General features: G+C 39.7%; 1 protein-coding gene across 1 annotated transcript; it reads left to right on the top strand.

Annotated features, from left to right (window-relative positions):
- The first annotated feature begins 64 nt into the window (after window positions 1–64).
- lingo1b (leucine rich repeat and Ig domain containing 1b) lies at window positions 65–18646 on the top strand. The gene is made up of 2 exons (XM_026161581.1): window positions 65–350; window positions 15105–18646. Exons 1-2 carry the CDS (start codon window positions 339–341, stop codon window positions 16962–16964), a joined length of 1872 nt encoding a protein of 623 aa, XP_026017366.1. The 5' UTR covers window positions 65–338; the 3' UTR covers window positions 16965–18646.
- The last annotated feature ends 333 nt before the right edge of the window (window positions 18647–18979 follow it).

Raw genomic sequence — 18979 nt, 5'->3', positions numbered from 1 at the left:
GAGCACTGCAGCTCCTCCTTCCACCTCTCTCATCAGCTGCCCCTCCCTCTTCCTCTCTGTCTCTGCTAGGTGCAGCATGTATGTGAGCGTGTGTGAGCCAGCAGAGCTGCCTGTGTGTTTACATGTCAGCCTATCAGTGCTGCCGGATTTAGCGCATCTGGAGAGGACGGAGGCATTTTCTCAAATGCCCCTCAGACAAGGGATTCACATCTCGGCATATATCCCTCTTTGCCATTTGAATCTAGCCTGTCTTGAATCCTGCATCCCTGTCTCCATGCTTTTGGAGGCATTTTGAATTTCCTTGGCAACATGGAGCTGCCTGAATTAGAATTCTCTGCATGACAGTCCTGGTAAGTACTCTGTCTCTATGGTGGGCTTTGAGCACTGAGTCATTGGATCAGATTTATTATGGTGCAGTGGTGGGGCCAGAGGATCGCCAGGGAGCAAATTAATGTCAAGAATAAAACTGTGTATCATATGCAAATGTGGCGGGGGATATAAAGAATAAGAATTTTACTCTTAGGAGAACTCCAATTGTTATTTGTGCTTTGTCATTCAGATGGATTTCATTTTGCTGTTTTTCTGTTCAATCTGGGTTTGTACTGAGGGAACACACACACATATGGTGTGTGCTTATAACATCTCACTGTTCAATATGAAGCTCAGATATCTCCCATGGTGTGTGTATATGAATGTGTAGTGCACACTGAACACATTATACTCTGAGAGTTTGGATGGATCCATAAAAAAACAAAACCCCAAATCCAACTCATATATCCTGGCTTCCTGGCTCTTTAGAGCCCAAATAAAGGTGTGAATCTGAGCAATAGAGTGTGTGTTGTGCTCTGCCAGGTTGGTTTCTTGCTGCTTCCTAGTCTGCTCATTTGCATTCGTGTTCCTTCAAATGCCAATAAACTCATCCAGACTGACACTTACACATTCTCGGCAGCAGTTTGCTGTTGGCCATTTCCAGTGGCAAAAGAGGGATCCTATGCAGGTGCTTGATTTGCCACAGGTTACATTCAGCAGATGGATGGCGGGCAGTGTTGATGGAGAGGGTGGGCGTGGGATATGTGTGTGTGTGTGTGTGTGGGGGGGGGGGGGGGTGACTTTGTTTGATTATTTATGCAGGTCAAATGAACGATCGCTCAGTTTTAATTTTTATTGCCTGTTATATTTGCATCTTCGTAATCATGGCTGCAACGCTTCAGCAGGCAGACAGCAATGGTATGGGTGGGGGGGGGGGGGGGGGGGGGGGACTCTTCCTCTCTGTTCTCAACAGTGCTAACAACCTCTCCAAGCCACAGACCCCCGACAATCTCTGAGTGATGGGCTGATAGGCTCTGCTCTTCACGTCAACATTTTATGAGCTAGACAAAGCTTTTAATTGGGTCCCTGTAATCAGGTTAGAGTGGCTGATTTGACTCTCTACTTTTGAGGTTGGGGGTGGGGGTTGATATTTATGCTTGTCACTGTGTGCACATCCGCAGCTTCAAAGTATTCAAGCCTAATTTGATGAAGTGAAATAAGCGAGGCACGTTTAGGACTGAGATGTCTGATTATAGCTGGTGAACAGCTGGGTGATTGAATCTGTCACTGCTATTGTTCACACAGTTATTCAGCAATCCACGCCACATATTGTCAGTATCAGCTTGTTTTGTTTGCCAGAGTATGTAACTCTGTGTGACTGTGCTGTGAAATACACAGATTGCGTATCATATACGTTTACATTCTATCTGTATAGCAACACTTTAGTATTGTCCTGGATTCCAGTGAAATTAACAGTGATTGACAAATTTGCACATTTCAGAACTTTTTTGTAATACCTCAGTGCCTAAATTGTGAAGCCCAGATATGAAACAGCTGTAACTGTTAACTCTGTAGGCACCTGCGTGTGTCAGACTTGCTATTCAAACCATCTGAGTAATGGCCCAGGCTTTAATGAGAGACTCAATATTTCAGCCATAAAAAAATGGTAACATGACAAACCAGTGGAAGCCAGTCGCACTGAAATAATGTGTGGTTCATTTCATATTAGATGCTAGCTAAGCATCCAAAGCAACAGTTAAAGCAGAAAACAATTAGCTGCTTCCTTCGCTTTAGGAGTCTAAAAAGATAAGGCACCAGAAAGACATTTCCAGACAGTTTCCTTACTAAGTGAAAAAAAAGCTTTTATTTACTAGGATGGTGAAAATGGAAGGACTATGACGTGACTAAGAAAACAATACGACTGCAGGCAAACCTCTTTGTAACTAAATAATAAGGATTTGATGGTTGCAAGGGATAATAATGTGACACCAATCCTCAAATCAGTAACTATTTTAAGCATTGTTTACAGTGTAGCTGCCATTAACAGGTTGTATTGATCAGATCAGTCATTTCATTTAGTTGTTCATATTAACTGTAAACTACATTCCTGTCTCTGAGCGTTAAAGGCAGCGACAGAGTACCTGACAGACGTATGCATGCATATGACTTAATAGGTGAAAAGACACATAGGCTCTGAGATGCTCGTCGCTCTATCACAGCCACAGGGAACTTGGACTTACTGAGCAGGGTACATTCAGTAGATATTTAAAATTATTGGTATGAGATCAAAAAATGTGGATAGAATTTTTGGATCTTCTTCTCAAACTTGCAATGTTACTCTGTGTATCAATACATGCACAGAATTGTTATAATTAAAACATGATGCATGCACAAAGAGGACTCTAAACTTGCTTTATGGTGACATCTCAATAAAAACACAATAAAGTGCTACCAAGAAACAATGCTTCTAAAATTCTCCAGCATTATCTGATTTACTTCTGGCAAAATAGCTGGCCGGATTCCTTTCAGGGGCGATGTTTTAGTGCGTGAATGAGGCACTACCACACTGGTCATGCAGAAGGGTGGATAGAGTAGATGGTGGAATCCAACACCTTGACTCCAGGGACCACGGTTTTGATTAGTTTTAGCCAACAAAGGCACTTTGGTTGCAGTGAAGTCAGAGGCAAACAAGCCAAAATAATCATTTAGACCTACAAGTTGGCATATTTTATTGGTAATATGTATAAATGTTTTCAGGGGAACATGTTACTGATCTGCAGCACCTCCTTAAAATTATGATCTCATACAAGTACACAGCTTCAAGGGAGAGATATCTTATGTTTGTTTGCGATCCACAACAAATACATGTGTAATGAGCATATTTTCTTCTTTTCCGACTATTTCTCCTTCCCAGGCAGCTACTGATATATTAGATTGGGCAGTTCTGGCTACCCTTACAACCCCTAAAATTGCCTTAATAAAGACAAGAGCAGCACACATGCTACAATCTGCTCCATTCCAAACAAAATATAACCCAATAAGCACAATCAAAGAGACTCTGCTTTTTCACACTGCTTTGTTCCACGTTATCACATGTTTAATAATCTGCGATGTAGTCATGTGTATATAATCCTGAAAACAGCTATTTTTCTGACAGTAAGATCAAGAGCAGATCATCAAAGCTAAGCTGTTTGTTGTGTAGTGAATTTACAGTTTTCCCCATTTCAAATAAAATACTAAAGAAGCTGAGAAAACATATGTAGGATAAAGTTACAATTAAGCTATATTTGCAAGCACATTCAAAAGGGACCATTATGATTAAGTGAATGCCACAAATGGCCTCACACTTCGTGAATGGTTACATTTTTATTTAAAGCCTCTGTATGGTCACTGATGCCTCATTTCTTTCTGATCTTTGATACTGGGTTCAAACGAAAGCCTGTTTCACTACAGCTAAAATCAGGGCACTCCTCCACATAACAGTTCATTTGTGATGTCCCAGAAAACAGCCAGAAAACATCTAGGGTGTTACTATTAAAACATTTTCTAAAGCAAGATCCGTGGTGAATGAAGATGCTGCTGCATAATGAGCACCATCAGCTACACTGAAAACGAAATTGCAGAAGTGATTGGGGTGAAGACTGTCAGACTACGTGTTTATACAGTGTCTGCTGGATGGAGAGGTGACAGACAAAGGCAGATCTCTCACAGGATAGTCAAATTTGCGTTCTACAAATATATTCAGAAGGTCACAGTTCTGCTGCTCTGCAGCAGCCTTCTTCATTTAAATTTGATAATAACAGCTTTATGCAAAATATGAGCCAGTCAGGGGCCAGTAGGATGGAGAACGGAGGTTGTTTCATCTTCTTGCATATTGGCAGCCTCAAGCCCAAGTATAACATGGCTTACAACGATATGAAGTCGGAATTAATGGAATTGATCACAGAGAAAATCAGTTGTCTTTTTTCCTACATTGTAAACAGGACAGTGGATTACTGATCTATATTTCTGTAATCTTAGAATTGTAAGGACTAGGGCAGTGAACAGATAAGCCTCTGGAATCTTAAGGCACTCTAACTTCATATTTGTACTGTATCCACTTGCCCAAGTGATTTTGTGAGAAAATCTCTCAAAATCTCTCATTGTGCCTTCTATGATGGCCTATAAGAGGCTTGTCTGCTGTAAAATGCCTTTAGCATGGCACCTAGCCCTTTCTTTTCAGTTTCATCCCAAACATCTTATATTCCCAAATGGTGGGTAGGGGATAAAGGTTTGTGTAATTTCGAGCTCATGCTACTTGACTTTCAGGATGAATGGGTGTTAATGAAGAAAGAACCTCTTTTGTAGTACTACTGTTAGACTGCCGCTGAACCAAGAAACCCATCTGCATGGCAATACCATGTAATAGGTTAAGTATATTGTAGATTTCTTTCCTGGAAAGGATCTTTTTTTAAAGTCAGCCTTCGCTGTGGATCTCGCTGATTTTGCTATTAAGCCAGAAAAAGTCAAACAAGATGTGATTAGCTCTTAACGTTATTAAATAATCAGTTGTGAGACCAAAAATGAAATTAGCAATTAAAATAATGTGATAAAAAATATAAGGAAAATGTCTTTAAGTAGCAAATTAAATCTCTCTTAAATGACATTTTCCATATTAGCACAAAATCAAATGACACTGTAAAATGAGAACGAACAGCGCTGTATGCAGCTTTCATTCTCTTTCAGTTAATTGTATTGGTTCATCAGCCTGTCTGCCTGTGTCCCTCTGGCTCTCACTGGCCTGCCCATAAAGCTGTAGGCAGCTGTTCACAGCTCTAAAGCTTCTAGCACAGAAGTTCCCACACACTGATTTTAAGGTACCTGACCAGAGTATCATTTGGAGAGTAGAGTGCTAGGTAAAGCCAGTCAGACATATAGGTACCCAAAGACACTTATTAAAAAAGGGCAAGCCAACTCCAGAATGAAGGTACGTAATGGACCATTTAGAAGTAAAGAATCCAGATGCATACAGAATGAGTAAGTAACCATGGGTCAGCCTTGGGCAATGTGGTATTGGCTCACATTACTCATAGGAACACCAAAGTACTTGAAGGCTCTTGAGCTATGACTTTTTGTTTTCAAGTCTACTTTCTGAATCCAATGGCTGCTTCAGACAGCAGCTGTATTTATAACTGACCGTAAACTAGCAATTCTGCAAAACAGTTTTTTTTGTTTTGTTTTGTTTTGTTTTTCCAACAAAGCAAAATTCAAATCAACCCCTCTAGCAATTGCAGTGTTGGAAGTTAATATATTACATTTCCGCCTGTTCTCATGGACATGGAGAAATGAGCTGTTACGTTTTTTGGTGTGCATGATTTTGTAAACAATCCATTTCAAAAGGAAACATTTCGCGACAGGACCATCAACACAGCATCATGAGTCAACATGCCAACCAAAAATACAAAGTTTTACAAAATGTGACAATTGCTGTATTTTAAGCCCTATTTTATTCTAAAACTAACCAAATGGTAATTTTTGATGTCTAACACTAACAACATGTGAAATGTTTGATTTGAACTTGGATTGTCTAAAGTCAAGAAAACTTGCTCCTCTATCATCAGCCTTCAGCATGCAAATCCATATTTTTTCTTGTCTTGTAATCAGTACACACTGCATGACGGTGGACTCATGAAAAATCATTTTTAAGGACACAATATAATGTAGGAAAATCAATAGATTAAAGGAACTCACAAACTGCTGTGAGACTAGGGTGTACAATAACAGTTGATTACAATTCTGTGTATTTATGATTGCCATCCCGATCTCATGTTTTATGTCTTTAATCAGCTATTTCAAATGAAATTCTAAATCTATATCATGTGTTTCAGCCAAGTCATTTTTTCCATAACCGATCATGACCCAGTTATTTTTAGTTTTCCTATAAACAGCCCTGCTCCCTTCTTGTACACACTCTAGTGTAGGAGTTTAACATTTTGGGAAATGTCTAATGGTAATATTTAAAAGCAAAGTCTGACACCACTGTTGCAATATCAGTCAGATTAATGCAAACCTTGAGGTTAACAGAAACCAAGACAGTAAAATTTAAGCTTTTATTCACACATACCTCAAATAAAAGTCATGCTTGAATAAAAGCATGAAAAAAAGCTTTTATTCAAGCATGACTGACACCCACATGTTTCAGCAGGAGTCTTCTTCAGGGTGTGACATGTAGGTGGAGGTTCAGAACTGAGCGCTTTAGATTTCCCTTTTTGCACATACCTCCAAGCCTGGACTCCAAACAGTAGCTCCTAAATGAAAATAAACAGAACTGAACTCTAATCATTAGTGCTTGTTACACTGTGATGTGTCAAAATGTGGTGTGTGGGGGGCTCAATTCATGTAATTTCATGGGTTCAAATCGGCATTAAGCCGAAAGTGGTTTTATATAAAAATTACCTGACTTGATTCATTATCAAGAAAATACTGGTACCAGTAGACAAAATAGTCTTTATCCGTGGGTGTTTAGCATAAAGAAAGGGTCCACTGAATAGGGTTCACTAAGATCAAAAGTGATAAGGTTAGTCTCGTCCACTGACCACACAGGAGATGACAGAGGCCTTATAGATGATTACTTCCAGACCTGCAGTGTAGTGGATGAACATTTGCAACAATGCAATTTATGCAAACTTGCTGCTGGCCATAACCCTTGGGGTGCCTTTGAGCATAGTGGTGGTCCTGATGAGGTGCTTCAAGGGGCATCCCTTGAAGCAGTAAAGCATACATGATCAAAAGCACCACGCATCAAAGTGAGCACTGTTAAAAGACTGCATGAATTATTGGTTTATTGTGCTGCAAATGGAAAGGTAAATGTTTGCTTTCAGTTTTAGGCTCTCATACTATGTCTGATTTGAGCCAAGTGATGACACAAACAGGATTTAGAAGTGCGCATGTATTAAATATATATTTATTGGCTTGCGACCACCACTACAAGCCACGGTCTGGATAAATTCTGTGTTGGTCAGAGTGTAGTAAAGGTACCCCACAATAGACAGAGTTGGATGGAAAGCCTAGACATCGTTATTTTCTGTTCTATTAGGCACAGTTGCCGGTAGAGAACATGCTGCTGTGATCGCTTTATGTCCCTTGCCATCTTTAAGGCCATTAATCTATAGTGTCACCTGTCAAACTGAAAATTACGGTATTCGTCATGAATGCTTAAGTGTCAGTCCCTGCTCGAATTTGCTGGAGAAACACATTTAGGTTTTAGACTAGCATCAAGGACCCAGAATATCCAAAATTCCACGAAAGTACTCCACGAAACCAGTTGGCTGAGAAAAAGTTCCAGGTGTTACTGTCATGGATTTTGCAGTTGTTTGAGTTCTTATTACTTGTTATGATGGATTATGGGGTAGATCTGGAGTGTAGGTCCCTTTGGAACTTTAAAGTATCACTACAAGGACTTTTTGTCTCGGGTTTAGCAAGCCGTGGGTGATTTACTGTGCATTACAAAGACATAAAATTGGCTCAGGTTAATACATACTCTAAATACACTTTACTTTTTGCATGAACCGTTGCCTGGAAAAGTTTTGTGCATTTTGATGTCATGCTCAGTGATCACTTTAATTACCTAAACTCCTCCTGGGACAGTCTTTTACCAAAATTTAGCACAGGGGTGAACGTCTTCATTGAAGCAACTTCTGAGGCAAAAATGCCTTTCTGCATGAAAATCTGAGACTGAGAGTACACTTCTGTCAAATATAGAAAGCTCGAGTTTGCTGACCTAGGTGTGTTTCTGCATGTCAACAAGGGTAGTTCCCATGCACTGAACTATTTTGTCGTTCTTTAAGCATTTTTTCCTGGCATGGTGGATAATCAGGCTATGCAGTTTCTTTTTAGGTTTGCAGGGAGTGTTGCCTTTGACTTTCTGTGGGGGATTTGTTTTCACAGGATATCTTGTATCTGACTCCTTCTGGAGGATGCTGATTATTTGGCAACATTTACTCTAAAATACTTTTGAGATGTTTATGCTCACCCAGCAAGTATTTCTTCTAATATTATTGCTGGTCAATGAATATCATGTCAGGCTCAGTGCTATCAGCGTATGCTTCCATTTAAACATTCCCATGCTAATCATGAATCACTGAACTTTGGGCTATGTGTAAACTGATTAATTACAATTAATTGTAATTCATTTTGATTTTGTTATTCAATTAATGACAGAAGAACCTTTGGTCTCGATAATTAAAGTATGCGACAGAACACAGAAGGTATCACAAACTGAACTGCAGGTGAAGTTCACAATCGTAAAATACGTCTCTGGATAGTCTAAAAGACATGTCTGCTTTTATCTCCCACAAACACTTCACTTCCACGTAGCCCATAAGCTTATCTTATTTATTTGATTTTTGGTGTCTAAATGTTTGCTTTCAATTTATTGTCAGTTGAACACAAACGCGCCAGTGGAGGCAATCTTTATTTCTTAATCCTATGTGTTTATTTTATTGCTTCTGAGCTGTAGCTTTTTCCTTTTATTCTTGCTGTTCTTTAAACAATTGCAGAATAGCAAAAGTTGTTTGGGATATGTTTGCCACTAAACAAGTTATATATAAAAAGGATGCTAATAAGCAGATTGTTCACAGCAGTAATAAGCAGAATCAAAGCTACAGGTCACCCAACAGTAAAACACTGTTAAGAACACGCACTGAAAAATGAGAGCTGAACAAGATAAATTATGTTTAATTTTAAAATAAACAAAAGTCTTTATTTGGCTTAACTAAATACAGTTTTACATGAGTATGGTTTGAATAAAAGTATATCAAACTTTCACAGAAGAGGACATTAACTCTAATTTAATCACAGTTTCAAACACTTCTACAAAAATGGATCAATAAACAGCACTTCTCTGCTATGTTGAAAATATAGACACGTCATCCGTGTCCATAATGCAGGTGCATCAATAAGTGCAAAAAGCAAAATCATCTATTATATTAAGGAATATAGTCTACAAACTCAAGCTGGTGATTCAAGATGGCAGAAAAAAAAGAAAGAAACTCGAGCAGTCCAAGACTGCACACAGATCTTTCTTATAAGCGTATCCTTATGGATAAGTTAAGATAGCAGCGAGCTAGAGATAGCTAACCACCACCAAACCTGCATCCAGGTTAGTTAGAGATATTTTGTTGAGAATATACATACACAGACACACACACTCAGAGCCACTATCCAGGATGAAACGACAAAAATCCATGAGTACATCAGTAAGATGGCAACAACTGATCATGTGCTTAGTATCTCAGGCAGCAGAAACCTGAGAAAGAAGAGGAGCAAAAAGAGGAACCATCATGCAAGGAGAGGCCCCTACACAGCATGTACCAGTGGCAGATAGAAGAAGTGGCTGTTGTTAAAAATCCTACCAATAACACTGTCAGTCTGCCCCAGGGCAGCTGTGGCTACAACTGTAGCCTCCACCAGTGTGTGAATGTGAGAGTGACTGAATAGTGGAATTGTAAAGCGCTTTGAGGGCCCCGAAAAGCACTATATAAATGCAATCCATTATTATTATCATTATTATTAATAATACCAAAGTTAAAATGAAAGACATCAGAGAGGCACCGATTATGCATCCCAATATGGCAAAATGTCTCTCTAAAATGTGAAATGTACACAAATGCAGAAGTTGCAGTAAGCTGAAGTAACAACTGAGGGAGATATTTTATTTCAAGCCAACATAAGATATTTTGGGATAGCGTTTGAACAGACATTACTAACACATTTACATGTATATACATATTAGCCAACCAGCTTAATCGTTTCTGGCGATTAAGGACACTGGAATGTACTGTCTTTGTGGCTGTAAATATATTATCTCCCCCGATATCATATTCTGCATTCGTGTCCGTTTCACATTTTTAAGAGGCAAACTGTGAAATGGACATGGTGGACTGGCATGTCCATTACATAGTTTGCCGTGATACTGGGACAGAAGCATCATGGAAGCACAGAAACAAGCTCTAGGCACAAGAACGATAGCGGCTGTGGTCTACCACACCAACCTAATCTCAGGTGTAGGCTGTGCAAAAATGATCCTGAGACTATCCAGCATAAAACAGCAGGGTTTAAGGTGCTAGCAGGCCGGGCATAGATGGAACACCATGACCAAGTGGTTGGCATAGTATACAGGAAGATCTGTGCCGAGTATGCCCTGGAAGTCCTAGGCCTCCTAGGGTGGTTGAGCATGATCGAGCTAAGAGTTTGTGGGACTTCCAAATAGAGACAAACTGACCGGACATAGTAGTGCTGAACAAGCAGAGGAAGAAGGCTGTAGTGATAGATGCAGCTCCAGAAGAGTGCAGTCCTAGGAACAGCAAAGACACTCCACAGGATCCTCAAGCTCTCGTTGAAGACCCAAGCTTATATACTTAAGGATTAGAAACATGGAAACAAACTAGCAAATCTAGCCAAATACATTAATGCTACAACTGACAGTATTTTACCCACCTCTAAAGAAGAAAAAAAGTAGAACAGGTTTAATAACCGTTCTATTTAAAACACTGAAGCATCCTTTCAATGTAAATACTACAACAGACCTTCTAACATTATGCCACACAATAGGTACTTAACAATAACTAAAAACAGCTAAAGGGCATGTATGCACTGATGCATATAGGTCATTTGTCTGTATGCTACTTGGAGACATTCAGTGACCCATTAGCAGTGCACACATTTCTCTCAGTTTTCCCTATATCAAACCACACAGCACCACAAGAGAGGAGATGCAGCGATTCAAGGCAACAAGAGACTAATGGTGAGCCCAGACATGCTTTTGAGAGAAGACTGTGACAGGGTGAGAGGTCCGCAGAGAAAAATGCAAGCAGTCATAAAAGGGCAGAAGAGAAAAGGCTTGTCCACTCATATTCTCCTCCTACACAATGCTTTCAAAAAAAGAATGGAAATAATCAAGGTCACGACAAAGACTATGTGAAATAGTAGATCAAGCGATAAAATTCTCTCAAAGGAGAGAGCATTTTTTTAAAGCTCACGCTAACATGTAAAGACTATAAACTACAAACAAGGATTGCAGATGAGAGTTTATTTCCCAGCTTTTGTTTCCAGAGTTCCAGCTCAAGGTCAAAACGAGGTGGTGATACAGTGAGTAGATATGGACTGTAAGGCCAGATTACACAGATAGTACCCTTGCCCTTACTACACGCTGAATCATAAATTATGCATGATACTCTGGTTAAAAAGTAAGAAAAAAAAACACGGCTGCATTCAAGCTTGCTTGTTTTCGATCAGCAGCGACTTCGGCATACCTCATCTTCATTCATATTCTCGACAAGATTAAACTCATATTTGGAGCCAAACAGATAATCGCGTTATGTCTTGATAATATTTCACTACAATCTGAGGTTTAGAAATTGACACAGTGGATCAAAGTTAAACATGTGCTTACATTATAAATGGGATTTGGGGGTTTAAATGCAGTGCACTGTAGCTTGTCCATATTAAAACATATTTTGCCAACGTTTTGTAAGAGGCTACGTGCAGTCAATTTGTAAATGCAAGTAATAAGTGTCCATTCTGTCTAGAGATTAACCTATTTTCATTTCATTTATTTATTTATTACTTACAGCTGTTACCAATATCAGTTTTTAGTAATTAAGACTAATAACTGATGTTTTTGCTGCAAAATATTACAGTCTTGTCAAAATGTTGAATAACAGAAAGCCCAAATTAATTCATTTTGACTTTATAGCAGAAACGAGACTAATAATGATTACTTCAGCTGGATATGTGCATGCTGTGCTAACCTGAAGAAGTGTCACTTTCAGCAAATTGCCACTCCTTATGTCCTTTTGTCTGTGCTTTTCTATGTTTTCTTCAAATATTTAGTCAGTTTATCAGCGATTTTAGCTGTGAATGATCATGTATGTTTAAAGCTTGCAAAATTCACATGATGGAACATGTAATGGAAGCGGTTATGTTAATTGATTTGTTCCGTGTCTCTTCCTAAATGACTAAACTATGGCAGAAGAAACGTGAGACTTCCAGTATAGAAGGCTTATCTCTTCTTATCTAGTGGAAACATTTGTTTTTCTTCTTGATCATTTACTGTTCTGACGCTTGTATTGCTCATTAACCACCATGTTTTAAAACAGCGGTCCCCAACCGTTTTTGCCCTACGGGCTGGTTTATGTCTGACAATATTTTCACGGACCAGCCTTTAAGGTGTCGCAGATAAATACAACAAAATGAAATCAGTACTGGTACCAAAATAAGGAAGATTTATTCATAACACATGGGAAGAGACCAAGGGAAACTGAGTTGACGATAAAAGATGATAAAAACTGATAAAAACCCTGACAACCATAACTTTCACACCCGAGCCTTAACTCTCATGGCCCGGTACCAAACGACTCATGGAGCCGGGCGATCGTGGCTCAAGAGTTGGGAGTTCGCTTGTAATCATAAGGTTGCTGGTTCGAGCCCCGGCTTGGACAGTCTCGGTCGTTGTGTCCTTGGGCAAGACATTTCATCCGTTGCCTACTGGTGGTGGTCAGAGGGCCCGGTGACGCCAGTGTCTGGCAGCTTCGCCTCTGTCAGTGCGCCCCAGGGTGGCTGTGGCTACAATGTAGCTTGCCATCACCAGTGTGTGAATGGGTGGATGACTGGTTGTGTATGGAGCTTTGGGACTAGTAAAGCGCTATACAAATACAGGCCATTTACCATTTACAGGTCTGTGGCCCGGGGGTTGGGGACCGCTGTTTTAAACTAATTGTTGCACTGTTTTTGGCTAATAATTCTAGAAAAGCATGTTTATCTAAGGGATATCTTGTGCTAGCGTAGCAGCTAGCATAAGCATAGCATATAATATTCCATTATCTGCTTGTGTAGCCCACAAAAATAACAGAATTCCAGTGTGTTGTGCTTCTTGTTCAGTTTGTTTTAGATACCACCTAGAAAAAAACACACAAAAATAATACCACTCTTCATTCAATACTGCAACAACTCAAGTCTAAAAGCACAGATAACATCGTGCATATCTTTGTCATATCAGTGATCAAAATAACAGTATTTGATGCCCTGAGATGAGAATGCACTGCTATACCTGACATCTGCATCGCTATACTTGATGGCTACGTACATTTGTGAAGCCTACCTTCACTCGCTCTAGTCTGTGCTCTTTGCCCTTAGCCATCTGTAGTGAAAGGCTATTATTTGGGATTCGTAACCAATCAAACAGAACACAGAGTGGTGACTGCAGAAAGAGGCGACTGCACGAAAGCCACTTTAAACAAATTCACTTTATCAAGAATAGTTTTTTAACAGCATAATAGTGGGAAAAAAATATGAATATCAGATCTGATAATTGGATGACCTCTATTTCTGACAGCATGTTTTTTCCCTCTTTTTTTTCTTTCTTTTTTTACAAATCCCCATACATGCTGGACTGGCGCCCATAGCGTCTGACATAAGCAGCCAGCAGAATGAACAATTCTGGAGGAAGTGAAAATGGAGGCTGCAATTATTTTCCCATTGGAACTACTCAGACCACAATCCAAGCCGCCTCAGATCCATGATTTTAATTAAATAAGAGGTGCAATTTGTATTGCTACGCTGAAAAAAGAGCTTCAATAAAAAGTGGAATTTTTTTTTTTTTTTAAACTGTTACTGCCTGTTAAGCTAGTCGGGCAGGTCCCAAAATTCACTGCACAGAAAATCTGAAGCATTTTCATATTACATTGTTCTGTGGTAAGAACAGGATCTGGAACGCTTATTCATCTTCCACATCTTATGACAACATGATGAATATTAAGACACAGACTATTAACCTCTCATAATGAACTATCATACTTTTGAGAAGGAAAAAACCTCACAAAGATATTTCTCTTTAATCATTTGATAATCATGTGAAATTTTATTTCCTACTTCAAATGTATTAGAGTATACTACTACTTTAGGCACTTAGATGCTTTTTCTTCCCCATTCAAATATAAGGGATTAATTATCAACCAAAACAGAGGTGAGGCCACCAATGAAATGAAATGACAAAATCACTTTGAATGAGGCTCTTTGAAGATTGTATCCCACAGATAGAGCTGTGACTTAAATTGTGTGATTGATGTGAGAAGTAGAGCTTGAAAGTTTTACCAAGTTAAAGTGCCCCTGAGTCAAAATCAAATAAGGGTTTAAAGTCCTCTGACAATCCTCCTCTCTCTATCTATCACCACTTGGCAGCAATCTCTGTTTTATATCACTTCAAGGTCAACAGCTTAGCAACAGCATGGGATGTTTGGGGGAGCCATTTAAAGATGTACCACAGCATTTTTGTCTGATTTAAAAAAAAATGTGTCTATGTGGAGAGACAACGTGTCACTAATATTTGCAGTAATTGTCTTCGGCGCACTCTGAAGACAGAAGCACAGCAGGATTGTTACACTGTGTGACCAAGCCCTTTTATTGATTGGATAATTCCATTACTTGTGAGGAAAGTCACTATAATGAAATTATACGCAAGGAAAAGGGGGTAGGCGGCTTATATCTTTGTGAAGCTGTGCAGATAAAATCATACAAGTGAAACTGTGATTTCCACTGACTTTGCAAAAAGGAGACAAAATATGCCCCACATAGTGTGAATGGGATTTCAACACTTCCTTTTCTATATAGGAAAACATTTCAGTGTTACTGTGCTTTCTTTATTTTTAATGAAAAGTTGATAATTACTATAAGACAAATGTAAACTTATGCAAATACACATACCTTTTAATTCCTAAAATCCATTCCCCCCCCCCCCCCCCCCTCCCATGTTTCTACAGGTAAGCAGTAGGATGGTGTTTGGAGAGGCAGGAGGGCACAGCTACTTGGTGGCGTGCTGGCAGCCCATCCTGTTCCTGATGCTGGGCACCGTCCTTTCTGGCTCCACCACTGGTTGCCCTTCCAGATGTGACTGCAACGCTCAGGAGCGTTCAGTCGTGTGCCATCGACGGAGACTAGCAAGTCTTCCTGAGGGCATCCCCACTGAAACAAAGCTGTTAGACCTCAGCAAGAACCGCCTGAAGACCCTGGGGCCTGAGGAGTTCATTAATTATCCTCAGCTGGAGGAACTGCAACTTAACGAAAACGCAATTTCTTCTATTGAGCCTGGGGCTTTTGGCAACCTCATGAACCTTCGGACGCTCGGTTTGCGCAACAATGAGCTAAAGCTTATTCAGCTTGGGGTGTTCACAGGCCTGAACAACCTCACCCAGCTGGATATAAGTGAGAACAAAATTGTCATTCTGCTCGATTATATGTTCCAGGAGTTGTACAACCTGAGGGCTTTGGAAGTTGGTGACAATGACCTGGTTTTTATCTCACCCCGATCATTTCACGGACTCAGCAACCTTGAAAGTCTCAATATTGAGGGATACAATCTGGCCTCAGTGCCCACTGATGCCCTTAGCCATTTGCATAACCTGTTGTCACTTCGATTACGCTATCTCAACGTCACTGTCATAAGGGATTACTCCTTTAAGAGGCTATATCGACTAAGAGTACTGGAGATATCTCACATGCCTTCTCTGGATACCATGACCCCAAAATGCTTGTTCGGACTCAATCTCACTTCACTATCCATCACAAATTGTAATCTTACCGTCATCCCCTACCAAGCTATCAGTCACCTGAGATATCTTCGTTTTCTCAATCTGTCTTTCAATCCCATTCGCACTGTGGAAGGGAACCAGCTGTTCAATCTACAGAAGCTCCAGGCTTTTCATTTGGCTGGTGGAAAATTAGTTGCCATTGAGCCCTACTCCTTCAAAGGCCTCAACCACCTCCGTGTACTCAATGTATCCAGCAATGCCTTGAGCACTCTGGAGGAGTCTGTTTTTCACTCAGTTGGAAACCTGGAGACACTGGCATTGTATGACAACCCACTGGCCTGCGACTGTCGTTTGCTCTGGGTCTTCCGTCGGCGATGGAGGCTAAACTTCAACAGGCAACAGCCCATGTGTGCTTCACCAGAGGTTGTGCAAGGAAAAGAGTTTAAGGATTTTCCAGACATACTCCCTCCTGACTACTTCAACTGCAAAAAATCAAAGATCGAGGATTACAAGGTTCAAGAAAGCCACGTAGACGAAGGAACTACAGTTAATTTTGCTTGCCAGGCCGAGGGTGATCCAGTTCCTGTGATAATGTGGCTGTCCCCGAAAAAGGAATACATCACTACCAAAACGATGAGGTCAAGACTTTCTGTCTCTAATGACGGTACTTTGGAGGTGCGTTACGCCCAAATCCAGGACAATGGCACTTACACGTGCATTGCAAGCAATGCGGCAGGCAACGACACCAAAGCTGCTCACCTTTTTGTGCATAGCTACTCCCCGAATTGGCCCCACCAACCAAACAAGACATTTGCCTTCATTTCCAACCAGCCTAGTGATGAAGGTGCTAATGTGACCCGGGCCACAGTTCCATTTCCATTTGATGTAAAGACACTTATTATTGCAACCACCATGGGATTTATCTCTTTCCTTGGAGTGGTCCTCTTCTGTCTTGTAATATTGTTCCTCTGGAGTAGAGGGAAAGACAATACAAAGTCAAGTATAGAGGCTGAATATGTGCCACGTAAAGAGGAAACAGAGGAGGCCAGCCCAACTGAGGCACCGGTGCAGTTCAACATGAAAATCATGTGAACCTCAAAAGGACATCATGTAAGCTTACAAACTGCAGTCGAGATGCATACTATACTTGCTTCAAATATGTACTCTCTTTATGAGCGATAGAAATTGCACAGCAGAAACGCATCTTGACTATATACCCTAGACTTTTTTCTTTTTTTTTACTTCAGGGACTGAATCTTTCAAAACAAAAAACGTGTTGAATTTGAAATATTCTAATTTCTGTAAATTTGTATTGGCAATACGCAATCAGTATGTTAACATGCACTCATTAATTTTGTGTGTCTAACAAAATTGAGGCAATATTTTAAACAAAGCACATGGACTACAGTTTACAAGATAGAGGGATTACTATCTGGAAGGATTGGGAGATTAGCCTGCAGGTCCTTCTATCAGCAGAAAAAGGACTTGTTGTTAGCATCTTGCTCCTGTTTGTTGATTTCTGCTTTCATGGATAAACAAAGCACAGTAACCCATTATTAGAGCCCAGGTTCTCCTTCTTACAGGGCAAAGTTGAAAGCTGCTTCCTTTTGTCCCATCACTAGCAGCTGACAAGTAAGACGTGGATATTTTTAATTTTAGAGATCCAGAAAAAACAGAAGAAAGTGAGAATAGTTAACACTGCTAAATTTGACAGATAAAGAAGCAAGTCATTTTTACACACAGTAAGTATTAAAAAAATCAGAAGGTCATATCAGGACAAAGACGTTGTAGTTTTACCAGAAAGCACATTTTTATATCCTGTTTCTGTGAAATTTAAACATCATTAAGAATCAGTTGGCAGGTTAGAGACAGAGGAAGTAAGTGTTCTTCACCACCTGCTGTGTGTCAGTGAGCTGTGGCCTTTTAACTATTTTCCAAAATCATTAATTTGTGTTTTGAAGTTTTCCCTGTGTTCTCTGCTATGTTTTTCCTTTTAGAAGCCACGTCTAAACACTTCAAATGCTAGGCTGCGTCGCAATGAATTGTCACAGACAAGTCATTTTTGTGAACTGGCTCATTTTTACTGTGTCAGAAAGTTTCAATACCTGGTGTGTTTCCTTTACCAGGTGATGGTCAAATTAGAAGTGTGCATGTTAACACACTGAATAAGAAAAATAAGCCACAGTTTGTGCTCCTTTCAGCCAATAAAAGGAAGTTTGTCATTAAATGTATTGACTTGTTGCGGTATACATATTTTTTCCTGTATTTTATTCTTCCTTGTACATTACGCTATGGCACAATATGAATGCTTTTGATGGCTGGGTTTTGAACATATTAAAATCTAAAGAGCAGATTAAATAACCAGTTTTTAATTTAACTAAACTGAAAAAGAAGGGTATTTGACGACTGTCTTCACATTACTCTAATAACAATTTATCATCAAATGTTAAAAAGTTTATTGGTTTACATATTTGGCAGCTTAAGAGTCATGAACATTTGATCCAAGTCCTGAGATTTTATTGTCACCTTAGATATGAAAAGCGGTGGCATTATTAATTTGTTGCCTTAAGTACCCATTTTCCAGCATGCAGCTGAACAATATTCAGTATTTTGGTACAAAATGGAGCTTTATGCCTCATAAGGATTTTACATTGTCTAATTACGTTCACAGTTGACGTCTGCTCTGAAGATAATGTGTTCATTAACTCTTAATATACTTGACTGAACAGATGGACAGATGGAAATTCTATTAAAATAAAGAACATTTTATACTATGGAGTGTTTATTTTATCCTCATGTACTATGAATGAATTCAAATGAGTTATATCCTATGCTACAAACAATCTTTACAGAGTCTCTGTAGGAGGCACACAGTAGAGCACTTTTAGATAATAGAATATGTAATTGTGCACTGCTAATTAAAAGGCATGCCACAGCAAGATCATGTTTAAAATGGGATACCCTATTAAATTTCTGTCATCCCAGCTCACTCTCTTCAAGCAGACTTTTGCCTTTTTGAACTTCATGCTAAGGTTTACTGTTAGCATGACTATGCGGCAAAGTTCCAAGTCATACGATGCACAGCTACACGAAGTGCACTGAAGAAG

The sequence above is a fragment of the Astatotilapia calliptera genome, chromosome 1 (genome assembly GCF_900246225.1).
Source record: "Astatotilapia calliptera chromosome 1, fAstCal1.2, whole genome shotgun sequence".
NCBI classification, from domain to species: domain Eukaryota; kingdom Metazoa; phylum Chordata; class Actinopteri; order Cichliformes; family Cichlidae; genus Astatotilapia; species Astatotilapia calliptera.
Note: the sequence above shows the minus strand (reverse complement) of the source record. Positions and strands in the feature narration are given on the sequence as shown.